We start from the raw sequence: 13447 nt of genomic DNA, 5'->3' as shown, positions 1-13447 counted from the left end.
TCTACAATTCCCATTATGTCTGGTTCTTTTTCCTTCAAATAATCATTCAGCTCATTCAATCCTGTAATTAATCCATCTATATTTGTGTAAGACACTCTTAGTTTTCTGCCACTTCCATTGTGTTCTCTGTTTCCCTTTTGTTTTTCTCTTGTATGTCGACTTTCTTTAGTTTCATATTCACTACTCTCCAATAGAATCTCTCTTTTTCTGACTCCGTTCTTATCTCGTTTTTTTCCTTAGCTTCAAGTCTTTTCTGTTTTTCTTCCTCTCTTTCCTCTTTATTCATTTCCCTTTTTATCCATACCTTTTTATATTGTTCACTTGTTGCTAGTTTCCCTGTTTTGGATAAGATATTCTCTGCCGTCATTTGTGACTTGAATTTAATCTTAATTGGTCTGGTCTTATCTGTGCTATACTTTCCGAGTCTAAATTTCTCTTCTATTTGCTTCATAATTTCTGGTTCATCTTCCTGAACTGATTCTAGTAATTGGATTACTTGGATTCATTTTCCTCCTTGATTCTTGTGGTTCTATCTGGGTTATGTTTTTCTTCCATTCCTAATATAATTATACATTTCTTCTTGTCTGCTAAATCTCTTACTATATTCTCCTTTTGTCTTATCACTTTAATAACCGAGTCTTCAGTATGTTCTTTCAATTGCTGTTTGACTATGTCAGTGAATGAAACTTTATTGTCTTCTTGGGTTGCTTTCCAATTCTTAGCTTCTTTAGTTATGGCCTCTCAGTTTTCTTTACTATTCCTCTTCAATTCCTCATTCTCCACCTTTACTTCTCGTAACTGTCTCTTTAGGTCTTCTATTTCATCAGTTAAGTTTTTGTTCGCCTTCTCTAGTTTTTCCAATTTTTCAAACCTCTCGGCAATTTTTGTCATCTTGCCAAACCTAACTTCCCAGTTGTCAGACATTTGTTGAAGTTTTTCCTCCAGTTTTGTCAGTCGGGGGAGGTTGGTATCTGCCGCCCTTTCATTAAATCCTTTGAAATTATCATCCTCACCTTCCATTGTACTGCTCTTATCTATGTTTCTGATCTTTACATTTTTATTAGACATTTCGTCGTCACTCAGCTAGTCGGGGGCCATTTTTTGATGTTTACATTTCGTCTGTCTGCCTGGGCCAAGTCTTCTCCTTCCTCATTTCCTTCCATTTCCCTCAGCAATCCCTCCCCTTCTCCTCTTTCCCTACTTTCCCACTACCCCATGAGCAATTTCCCCCCCACCCTGCAAATACAATAGGTACTTCCTTTGCTTTGGAATCCTCTATTTTTCACTTTTTCTTCAGAACGTCCTCTACGCCGTCCGTTCACTAAAGTGTGTGTGTGTGTATTTACCTAGTTGTACCTAGTTGTATTTTATGGGAAGGGGAGCTATGCTCGTGGTGTTGTCTTCATATCTCATTTTATCCAAACTATTTTTAAATTCATGTATTGTTTTTGCACACACTACTTTCTCATCTAACTTGTTCCAACTGTCTATTATTCTGTGAGGAAAGCTGTTTTTTTTCACATCTCTTCTATAGCTGTCTTTCTTGATTTTCTCTCCGTGCCCTCTTGTATTTCTATCATCCTATTTTATCAGACTCTCTCTCTATCAATAATTTCTATGCCTTTCATGATTCTGTAAATAGCTATCAAATCTCCTCTCTCTCTTCTTTGCTCTAGTGTCTGTAGTTCAAGTTTTGCTAGTCTCTCTTCATATGATAGTTTTGAGAGTGTTGGTGCCAATTTTGTAATTGCTCTTTGTATTCTTTCAAGTTTTTTTATACATTTTTTTGTACTTGGTGACCACATCGTTGCAGCATATTCCAATCTTGGTCTTATCAGGGTGATTAGAATTTTCTTCACCATTTCTTCATCCAGGTATGTGAATGCCACTTTGATTGTTCTTATTGAATTATAAGTTTCTCCAAAAATCTTATTTATATGTTTCTCAGGTGACATATTATTCATAACAATGACTCCCAGGTCCTTCTCATTTTCTACTTTATTTATTCCTTCTTCTCCCGTGTGTGTGTGTGTGTGTAATATATATATATATATATGTATGTGTGTGTGTGTATATATGTATATGTATATATATACATATATAATGTATATATATACATATATATATGTATATATATACATATATATGTATATATATACATATATATATGTATATATATACATATATATGTATATATATACATATATATATGTATATATATACATATATATATGCATATATATCAGGGCTGTGGAGTCGGATGGTATAAGGTCCGACTCCAACTCCTTTGATTTCTCCGACTCCCACTCTGACTCCGACTCCTTTGATTCCTCCGACTCCGACTCCCGACTCCTTAACTCCTTAACTCCTTGACCCATATGTGGAAATCTATTCTGCAGATCCATATACCAACCTCCCACACCTATTCAGCAAGCATTTTATAAATATTTTTCATGTATATTATTTTTTACGTGAAACATTCACTTGTATGATGAATATACTCACATGTACACTCAACCAGCTTTATATATATATGCACACAAGCACGTATATGCGTATAAACATATATATATTAAATATGGTATTATTTATGCTCATGATCATCTACCAGCTTATGAGCACTTTCAAATCTGTCATGGCAGAGTTGCCACTTCAAGCTATATATTTTCTTTTTCCTTTGTGCCCCTCCCCTCCTCCCCCCAAAAAAATAATTTATTTCATTTGTCCAATCTCATAAACCTTCTATCACAATATTAGGAAAAAATGTGACAAATCATGATGAGGAAAGGTTAATGGAGGATGCCCTACCTAGTACTTACTGCAGAATTAATTTCACCGTGTTATCATAAAAACCAGAAATCAGTTCAGGAAAGAGAGAGACAACCTTCCCCTGTGCACATTGTTCATAGCTGCTGTTGTTCCTCCCCTTTTCAGTCATCACCAAATGCTGTGACATATGCTCTAATGTCATTCCTATCTGGCCTCTGAGACTGGTTAAATTTTATCTCAGGGCATTATCCCAGCATGACATAGCTCCTACAAAACAATAAACCACACAAAAACACTTCCATTGACTTTTACATAGTGCATACGTAGTGGATATATACTATTGTCTACACTGTCACGTACATGATGGAGTTCTAGATGTTAACATAATTTGAATTGATTAGACTGTCAACAAAGGTAAAGTAGCTAGTTTAAATTATTTAAAAATAAAAATCATCTCCGTCACTTGACAGTTGACAAATTATTCAGGAATTTGAATTAATAATAATATTTATTGAGTATTTATTAAAAATAGAAATACATTCCACTGGCTATAACTCCCATAGTATAGAATGAATGAAACATTGATACAAACTACATTCTGGAAACTTCTATAAATGGTACATATCCTGTAACTAGCTATAAAACTATTCTATACTAGACAGTTATTAAATTTTCTCAACACAAACATATCAAATTTTTTAAACTTGGAATAGTGAGACCTACTGCTTTCTATTTGCACAATAGCAACACATTATTTCACAGTGCACATCTATAGACAGTATTTTACAGCTATTGTTGGCTTGCCAATTACTGTAATGGTAAAAATTCAGACAAAGTTTTCAAGAATATAACAAAATATATGTTCTGTACCTTGAATACACCGTATTATTACGTTAATAACTATGTTAAAAAAATCAATCTATAAAAATTTCTTATAATGAAATATTTTATATGTTCCTTGAATCTACCAGTATTATTACGTTAATAACGAAGTTAAAGCTAAAATCTATACAAATTTCTTATTTGTAAACATTAAAAAATAGGCTTTATTCATAATTATAGAACTTATAGACTACTCAATTGAAATTTGCAAATAGAAAAAATAGTAGTTTGTACTTTATATAAGTAGGGTAAACTGATATCTTAATGTGATGAAAATGGTTGGTTAGCCTATGAGAAATATAGGTTCGAGTCCTAGACTACCCTATGGATAGAGGCAGCCTATAGTCTAGGAAAAACAAATTCGACCCTACAATTTATGGTAAAAAGAAAGGTAAATGTGGATTATAAGGTTATTTTGGGATTATCTTTTTTTTCTTTTCTTTGAAAAAAAAAAAAAAAATTCTTTATTTTTTTTTTTTATTTTTTTTTTTTAAAGAACCCAATAATCAACATGTACCAAAAGAAATAGGTTTTATCTGTACATATATATATATATATATACATATATGTATATATATATATGTGTATATGTATATATATGTATATATATATATGTGTATATGTATATATATGTATATATACATGTGTATATATATATATGTATATATATATGTTTATATGTATATATATATATATATATATATATATATATATATATATACTGTATACACACTCTTCATCAAAGTTTTAAAAATAATACAAACTGCTAATGATTCGCTAGGTTAGCCTATGGAGATTGCCTAGGACAACAAACTGAGAGGCTAATTTAGCCTATCTCATAATCAGCATTTATCATACAACAGGTAGGACCTTACAATTGGCCTAGGCTACATCACTGGGAAAAGTAGGAAACTTTGGCAAAGTAATCTAAATTGTTCCTGCATCCAATGCTTATTGTTTACCAATTCCTACAAAAAAACCATAGCCAAATCATGCAAACTGTATATCTTTTAGGTAATATTTAAGGTCCGGTAGTCACTCAATAGGCTACTATCAATAGTAGGGTTTTACAGACTATTCCGTATGCCAGTATATCAATATTTGTCTTTACCAAGGTCACATTACACAATGTACAATATTTGGACTAAATATTTTCTTTTTACTATTATTAAAAGATTAAAAGAGGAAGGGAAGTTGATTCAAGTAGGGAAGAAAAGGTAAAAGGCAAAGATGAAAAGATGATAATGGAAGAGGAAGCGATAACGGAAAGATGGGCAGAATATTTTAGGGAACTGTTGAATGTAGAGGAGGATAGGGAGGGAATGGTGATAGCAGTGGGAGGCACAAAGAAAATGACAGTGATGGGTGAGGAAAATGAGGAAAAAATAAGAAAAGATGAGGTGGAAGTAGTGATTAAAATGATGAGAGCAGGTAAGGCACCTGGGTTAGATGGGTGTCATGCGGAGTGTCTGAAGAAGGGAGGTAAAGTAATAGTAGACTGGTTAGTGAGGTTGTTTAATGTGTATCTAAGGGAGGGTAGAGCACCAGAGGACTGGAGGAGTGCATGTATAGTTCCGCTTTTCAAAGGAAAAGGTAACAAGTGTGAATGTAGTAGTTTCAGAGGGAACAGTTTGTTGAGTGTAGTTGGGAAGGCGTATGGGAGGGTTATAATTGAGAGAATTAGGTGAGGAGCAGTGTGGGTTTAGGAGAGGTAGGGGCTGTGTGGAACAGATTTTTGTGATAAGGCAGATTTGTGAGAAAGTTTTAGGAAAGGGTAAGGATGTCTTTTGGGCCTTTATGGATTTGGAAAAGGCTTATGATAGGGTAGACAAGAAATACAGGCGTATGTCAAAAGCGAAAATCTCGATATGATAGGAATAACTGAGACATGGTTAAATGGTACAGAGTTCGAAGCTGAATTTAATATTGCGGGATTTAAACACTTTCATCAGGATAGAAACCACAAGAAAGGTGGGGGTGTTCTATTGTATGTTAAAAACAATGTTCATGCTTGTGTTTTAGAGAAAGTGAAACAGGATGCATATGATAGTTTGTGGGTTGAGTTAACCCAAACAAATGGACAAAAAATGAATATAGGTGTAATATATAGGCCAAAGACATTATCATTAGCAGACGACAAACTGTTATTTCAAGAACTGTCTAGTTTCTGCAACCGGGATTTATTGATAATGGGTGATTTCAATTTTACTGATATATAGGTAGTCGCTTGATTGATTTTCTTGGTGACAATTACTTAATTCAGCATGTAAAAGAGCCCACAAGATATGGAAACTTACTCGATCTTTTGATCACTAGCCGCGAAAGCATGGTAACTGATGTAGAAGTCGGTGAATCTGTTGCAAATAGTGATCACAACTTAGATTCAAACTCCTAAACAATTTTAGAATAGATACTTGTGTTTCTAAAATACCCGATTTCAGTAAAGCTCAGTTCATAGGACTACGTCAGGAGATTCAGCTTACAGATTGGGAGGCAAAATTAAACGAAAGACCTGTAGATCAGATGTGGGAAATATTTCAAAATACGCTCACTAAGATGATTCAAACTTACATTCCTTTTAAGGACAGACGTCCCCCAAATCAGTCTCGCCCAAAGTGGCTCGACAAAGAAACTGAAAAAAGTATTGCTAAAAAGAGACAGGCTTATAAGAAATATAAGTGCTCGGGTGCATCTAATGACTATGAAAGTTATGTATTAATACAGAGAGATTTAAAAAAGACAATAAGAAAAAGAAAACGACAATACGAAATGAACATCGCTGATAAATCCAAAGAGAATCCCAAAGAATTCTATAGTTACATTAGAGATAAAAAGGTTGTTAGGAATCACATTGGTCCACTATTATCTGCTGATGGTCAACTTGAATATTCAAATGAAGGAATGTGTAATATCTTAAACAATTATTTTAACTCTGTATTCGTAAACGAAACACCTCAAAGTGAATTCCAAACTGAAACCTGTGAAAAGTCTAGGGTAAACTTACTACAGTAAATATAACAAAAGAAAAAATTAAAAGGTGTATAGACAAACTCAAAGTTAATAAAACACCAGGGCCTGACGGTTGGCATCCAAGAATCTTAAAGGAAATGAAAAATGAGATTGTTGTTCCATTAGAAATTATTTTCAAGAAATCCATCATATCCGGAGATGTCCCAAGAGAATGGAAGCTAGCTAACGTTACTCCCATATTCAAAAAAGGTGACAAAAAGAAACCAAATAACTATAGGCCTATAAGTTTGACTTCAATCGTAGGAAAAATAATGGAAAATATTATCAGAGATGCTATCGAACATCATTTAGAAAGTAACCGTTTGATAAATGATAGCCAGCATGGTTTCAGACGGAAACGTTCTTGCGTGACTAACTTACTCGAATTCTACAACACAGTTATCTCGAATTATGACAAAAGAAACAATATAGATTTAATATATCTAGACTTTGCAAAAGCTTTTGATACCGTCCCACACGAAAGACTACTTACTAAATTAGCTTTACACGGAATAAGTGGTAGCCTATTAAGTTGGACTAGTAATTGGTTGAATGGTCGAAAACAGAGAGTTGTTTTAAATGGAAAAACTTCTAGATGGAAAAATGTTACAAGTGGAGTTCCTCAGGGTTCCGTTCTTGGACCACTTCTATTCATAGTATATATAAATGATATAGACCATGGACTAAAAATCTACTGTTTCCAAAAATAACAGTAAGTACGATTACAAGTTATTTGGAAATTCGTTAACAAAAGTGAATAGTGAAAAAGATCTCAGCGTAATTATCAGTAACGACCTCAAATCATCCAAGCAGTGTATTACAGCCTCTGAGAAATCAAATAAGATTCTGGGACTGATTGTGCGATCTTTTGATTTCAAAAGTCCATCACTCATTAACAAGCTATATAAATCGTTAGTTTGTCCACATTTGGAATATGCTGTTTCCGTATGGTCACCGAATCTCATTAAAGACATTGACAGACTGGAAAAAGTACAACGGCGAGCCACAAAACTGATTCCAAATATCAAAAATAAATCATACGAAAATTGACTAAAACACATGAATCTGTTTTCCCTAAAAAAGCGTAGACTCAGAGGTGACTTGATACAGGTCTTCAAGATTTTAAAGGGAATTGACAACATCAAAAGTGACAAAATTTTCACATTGAATGAGAATCAGACAAGAAACAATGGTCTCAAACTGTCCAGAAATAGATTCAATTTGGAAGTGGGTAGAAACAAGTTTGCCAACCGTGTAGTTAATGAATGGAATAAACTTCCTGCACAGGTAGTGCAATGTAGTTCAGTTCAAAGCTCTAAGAATCATTTAGATAAATACCTAAGATGCTGTAATGATTATAATTTATCTTATATTATTTGTTTTTGTTTTGTTATCATTTGTCTGTCTGATTTTCATTTATTATTAGTTATATGTCAATTTATTAATATTTACTTTTTACCGGTTTGTTTATTATTTAACTATACCTATGCATTTATTCATGTATTATATTTGTTATTTATATGATTATAGTTTTTATTTATTATTTTATTATATGATTTTTTTTTTTCGCATTCGACCTAGATATAGATCAAAAGGTCTCCTGTCGGCATGCTCAGCCTTTGTAATCCTTTGACAGGTATTGGGGGAAAGCTGTTAAGAGCAGTCAAGAGTTTTTATGAGAGTAGTAGAGGCTGTGTTAGAATCAGAAATGGAGAGAGTGAATGGTTTGAGGTAAAGGTGGGACTACGTCAGGGATGTGTCATGTCGCCATGGCTGTTCAATGTGTACATTGATGGGGTGGCACGGGAGGTAAATGCAAGAGTAATGGGCAGGGGACTGGAGTTGGTTGCGGAAAATGGAGAAAAGTGTGAGGTAAGTCAGTTGTTGTTTGCTGATGACATTGCACTCGTGGCAGGGTCAGAAAAGGCATTGGGAGAGTTAGTGACTGAGTTTGGGAGGGTGTGTGATAGGAGAAAGTTGAAGGTGAATGTGGGTAAAAGTAAGGTGATGAGGTGTGCAAGAGGAGAGGATGCTGGAGAGTTGGAGAGTCTTAAAGGGGAGAGGCTGGAGGAAGTGGATAGTTTTAGGTACTTGGGGTCATATGTGGCTGCAAAGGGAGGTGTAGAGGTAGAGGTAAGCTGTAGATTGAGAGAAGTAAATAAATGCCTTGGGGGATTTAAAAGAGTAATGAGAAATAGACATTTGGGAATTAATGCAAAGAGGAGATTGTATGAAGGGGTGATTATGCCGACAGTGCTGTGTGGGGCAGAGACATGGAATTTGAGAGAGGAAGAGTTTAAATGTGTTTGAGATGAAATGTCTGAGAAATATGGTGAGGGTTACAAGGTCTGGATAGAGTGAGAAATGAGGAAGTGAGAAGGAGAGCTGGGGTGGAAAAGGAGTTGGCTGAGAGGGCTGATGAAAGACTATTAGGATGGTTTGGACACATGGAAAGAATGGATGAAGGAAGACTGGTGAAAGGGGTATGGAAAGCAGAGATGGAGGGAGGGAATTTGAGAGGACGACTGAGGATGAGATGGATGGATGGGGTGACAGGGGCGTTGAGCAAGAGGGGAATATCTGTGGAGCAGGGAAGGGAGGTGGCAGAAGATAAGAATGAGTAGAGAAGGGCTGTGTATAGATGATACAATGATGAGAAGAAAGGGAGAGGATGGGGGGGTTTGGGGAGTGGGAAAGTATGAATGATACTTTGACGCAGCCCGAAGGGACTTCTCCTCGTCCTCCATGTGAGGGGACGGAGAGGGGGGGGGGGGGGTCGCCAATTAAGTGAAGCGGCCTTGCTGTGGAGGTGCTGTGTCTTGCTGCATTGCTTCTGACCCAGGGTGGTGGGCGGGATGCAGGGATGACCCGTCGTCCACGAGGAGCTAAGATGTGAGGGTGGAAGGGATGATGGGTGGGAGTGGATTTATGCCTTTTGACTTGGCTACTTCCCTGATAAAGGGGAAAAAGCCTTTTGTATATAGATAGATAGAATTATGGTTATGGGTTAAAGCATAAATATCTGGTACACTTAGGCCTAATTTGCAATTGTCTTTATAACATAATCAGTTTTAAATTAGATTAAAATGGTTCGTGATTTTCTTTACTCTGATTTCTATTTTTCATTGCTTCACTTGTAGGCCTATTGTATTCACTAGTAACCATGATCAGTAGCCTGTTTCTATTTCGTATATTTCAAACCACTAAATTTCTTTGATAAATGTATGATTTTCATATTCTGAAGTAGCTTTATCATAATCTAGCATATTTCTATTAAAGGAAAATGTGATAAAACTACCGAAAATGAAGGAAAAGAAAATTCACTGGGAGACACTGCTTCAGGCAGAATCTGCAGCTGTTGTTTGTTTACATTAGTTAGTACTAGTAGTACACATTCCCATCACATGGTGGCAGCACGAATTGATGTTTATTTATGTTGAAGTAGAAGCATTGCAGTATAGTACAAAATATGATATATATATATATACAGTATATATATATATATATATATATTATATATATATATATATATATATACAGTATATATATATAGTTTCACTCTCCTTACAGGAAACAACTACAAATACATGACCACAAACACTTTTACCCAGACTAACAATGATAGCTTGTCAGTATTGTGTATTTTTCCTTTTTTTTTTATTGTTGATGGATTGTTTTTTGTTTCCATCTGGAGAGACCACTTAGTGTACATATACACTGCACACACTCACTATTGCTTCCAAAAATAAAAGCAAAACTATAAAAAACTGCTAAATTGTGCAACTGGTAAAACCAAACGGGGACACATGTTAGAAAATAATTTTATTGGATTTAAGGAGTTGGAGTCGGATAAAAAAAATCCGACTCCAACTCCGACTCCCAGTACTCTTAGAAATCCGACTCCAGCTAAAACCTCCGACTCCCTCCGACTCCGACTCCGCAACCCTGATATATATACATATACTGTATATGTATATACATGTATATATATATACATATGTATATGTGTATATATACATATATATATGTATATATATATATATATACATATATACCTATACACAGACGCTCTTCTACTTACGTTCATTCGTTTTACGTTTTTTCGATTTTACGTTTGAACTGACTGTAAAAAAAATTGTAAAAAAAAAAAAAAAAAAAAATTGAGTGAATTTATTAGTTTAGCGCGCTCTCCGTAGTTCAAACGATACTTACGCATGACGCTGCGTCCATTGATTACATGGCACAAACGACAGACTGAACCTGCCTTGCCTCCTCCTCCTCCCCCTCCTCCTTCTCTTCCACCATCTCAATTTATGTTGCTTGAATTTAATTTATTTGAAATTAATGTTATTATTTTACAATGTTATGTTTATAATTAATGATTGAGGGGTGTTTTATAAGATACGGTAATAGAATTTATGGATGTATAGTACAGTAACAACTTACGTTCATTTTCACGTTACGTTCGGCCGTTCGGAACCTAACTAAAACGTAAGTTGAGGAGCGTCTGTACACACACACACACACACACACACACACACACATATATATATATATATATATATATATATATATATATATACATGTATATATATATTATATATATATATAATTAATTTGGAAGTGGGTAGAAACAACTTCGCCAATCGTGTAGTTAATGAATGGCATAAACTTCCTGCAAAGGCAGTGCAATGTAGTTCAGTTCGAAGCTTTGAGTCGTTTAGATAAACATATAAGCAGGGTGCTGTAATGGCTGTCATTTTATATAATTTGTTTATTTGTTTTGTTATCATTTGTCTGTTTATTATTGTTTGATTCACATTATTATGTGTCAATTTATTGTTATTTACTATTTACCTATTTGTTTATAATTTAACTATACCTATGCATTTATTATTTACATCATATTTTTATTATCATTAATTTTTTCGCATCCGACCTAGTTATGGACCAAAAGGTCTCCTGTCGGCATGCCCCGCCTTTGTAATCCTTTGTAAACTAAAAAAAAATACATATTTGGTGGGTGGCACTAACTTTAGATTTCTTTTGCAGGCAAATCCATTTGGCATGGCTTCATTCTTGTTCTTGTTCTTGGTGTGTTTACCACCATAATCAGTGTTCTTCTAACAGGTATTGTACTGCTTTGTGTTGGCATAGTGTCTTACAAATTCAAATTTGTTTGGGGAAGTTCAGAGTAGATATATTTCTTTTCCAAAACCGAAGATATATTGTTCAGTTGTATGTAGATGTACTTCATACCTATATGGTAAGCATGATGAAATTTTAGGTTGTATTAAAGCTCAGTCTTGAAAGTGCATGAATACATTTTTCTGTACTGGATATGAATGTTGTCAATTTGTACCCGCATGCATTTCACTGAATTACAATACCTAACCATGACAATAGATGAGATTTCAGTTCATAATGAAATGCATCATTTATCATCTAATAAGAGCATTCAAAGGAGGGATTCCATTAATTTCACTCTCACAAAAATGTTTCCGGGTCATACTAATGAGATATTCAAAGAGAATTTATATTATTGGGTTTCCAACAGTAGAGGGTAACAGGAGAGATTGATTATGGTGTTAAATAATATTGATAATAATATTGATGATAATGATGTTCATGATAATGATGTTCATGGTGATATTCATGATCATGCCACAAGTTGGGAATGTAGATCTGGAGTCAAAGGCGTGAGCCTATTCCAGGAAGCCTTCAGTATGATGATGGTCATGATCGTTATGATCGTCATCATCATGATAATCATGATGATTATGATCATAATGAAGATGATCATAATAATGATGCTCATAATGATGATCATGATTGTTGCAAGGGGGACTGGTGACCGTGAAACGCACGTAGGACGATTTACGCGTTTATGAATCGGTGGGTTATGCGTACAGGAGGGGGAGTGGTGCGCGCAAGAAAACTAACGGGTGACTATCAGTGTGGGCCCCGAAGGGGCGCGTCCTTCGCTCCACAGGGCGAAGACGGTGCCGACGTTTAACATATGTACGTAAGGAACTCTTCCTAGCAGCTCCGCGCTCTTGGTGCGGTTACGTGCATGTGACATCAGCGTACTTGCGAATGTCTGCACTCCTACCTACGTTCCATCTTATTCCTAATAGGTGCCTGTTTGAGTAGTCATTCGTGTCTATGTGGCACCGTGGTCACGCCTGGTACACGTGCCCCTCTGTGCCCTTTTCGCGTAGCTGGCCGTATAAAAATAGGCCTTGTTGGCCGGATGGAAGGACCCTTGTGTGAGAAGCCTCACTTCTTGTTAGGGCATCACCGTGTCGCACCACAACACTATTGTACAGTACACTATGCTACAGAATTATGCCACACCTCCCCCTCCCCCCACCGCGCTCGTAGAACCATCACGAGGAGTCTATTCGCGAGCCAGGACGGGGATCCGCGCACAAGGAGCCGTGGGTGGATCCGCGCACGAGGAGCGCTTTACTGTACCAGTGAGTCAAGTTCTTCCTTTACTTGATTCGAAAATGCGAACGGTATCTGCCTGGGCGTGTGGATAGCGAAGGGCACTGCTTCGGCTTTCAGGTGGATTCTCATGGGGGAGGGGGACCCACCATCTTTCCTAGAGGGCGATGCCGAAGTCATCCTTGAAGACCAACACTTTACAATAGTCGCGAGCGGTGGTTGGCGAGCTGTCAACGGGTAGTGTTAGCTCGGTGCACCTGTTCACGTGTGTTGCCGCCGGGATAGGCTTCCGGAAGTCGGGTGGGACCCCCTCATCAACCCTCGATGCCTCGTGTGA

General features: G+C 36.0%; 1 protein-coding gene across 2 annotated transcripts in view; it reads left to right on the top strand.

The window, feature by feature from the left end:
• LOC143034539 (uncharacterized) overlaps nt 1-13447 on the top strand; it is a 46318-nt gene that overhangs the window by 16207 nt on the left and 16664 nt on the right. Inside the window, exon 2 of one of the 2 annotated variants that reach the window (XM_076200737.1) lies at nt 11713-11790. The exons of the other annotated variant lie outside the window; for it this stretch is intronic. Within the exon in view, the coding sequence (XP_076056852.1) occupies nt 11713-11790 (78 nt within the window). The remainder of the gene's footprint in view (nt 1-11712; nt 11791-13447) is intronic. 2 annotated transcript variants of the gene reach the window in all.

The sequence above is a fragment of the Oratosquilla oratoria genome, chromosome 17, assembly GCF_046742065.1.
Source record: "Oratosquilla oratoria isolate Oo_2021 chromosome 17, ASM4674206v1, whole genome shotgun sequence".
Taxonomy (NCBI): Eukaryota; Metazoa; Arthropoda; class Malacostraca; order Stomatopoda; family Squillidae; genus Oratosquilla; species Oratosquilla oratoria.
Note: the sequence above shows the minus strand (reverse complement) of the source record. Positions and strands in the feature narration are given on the sequence as shown.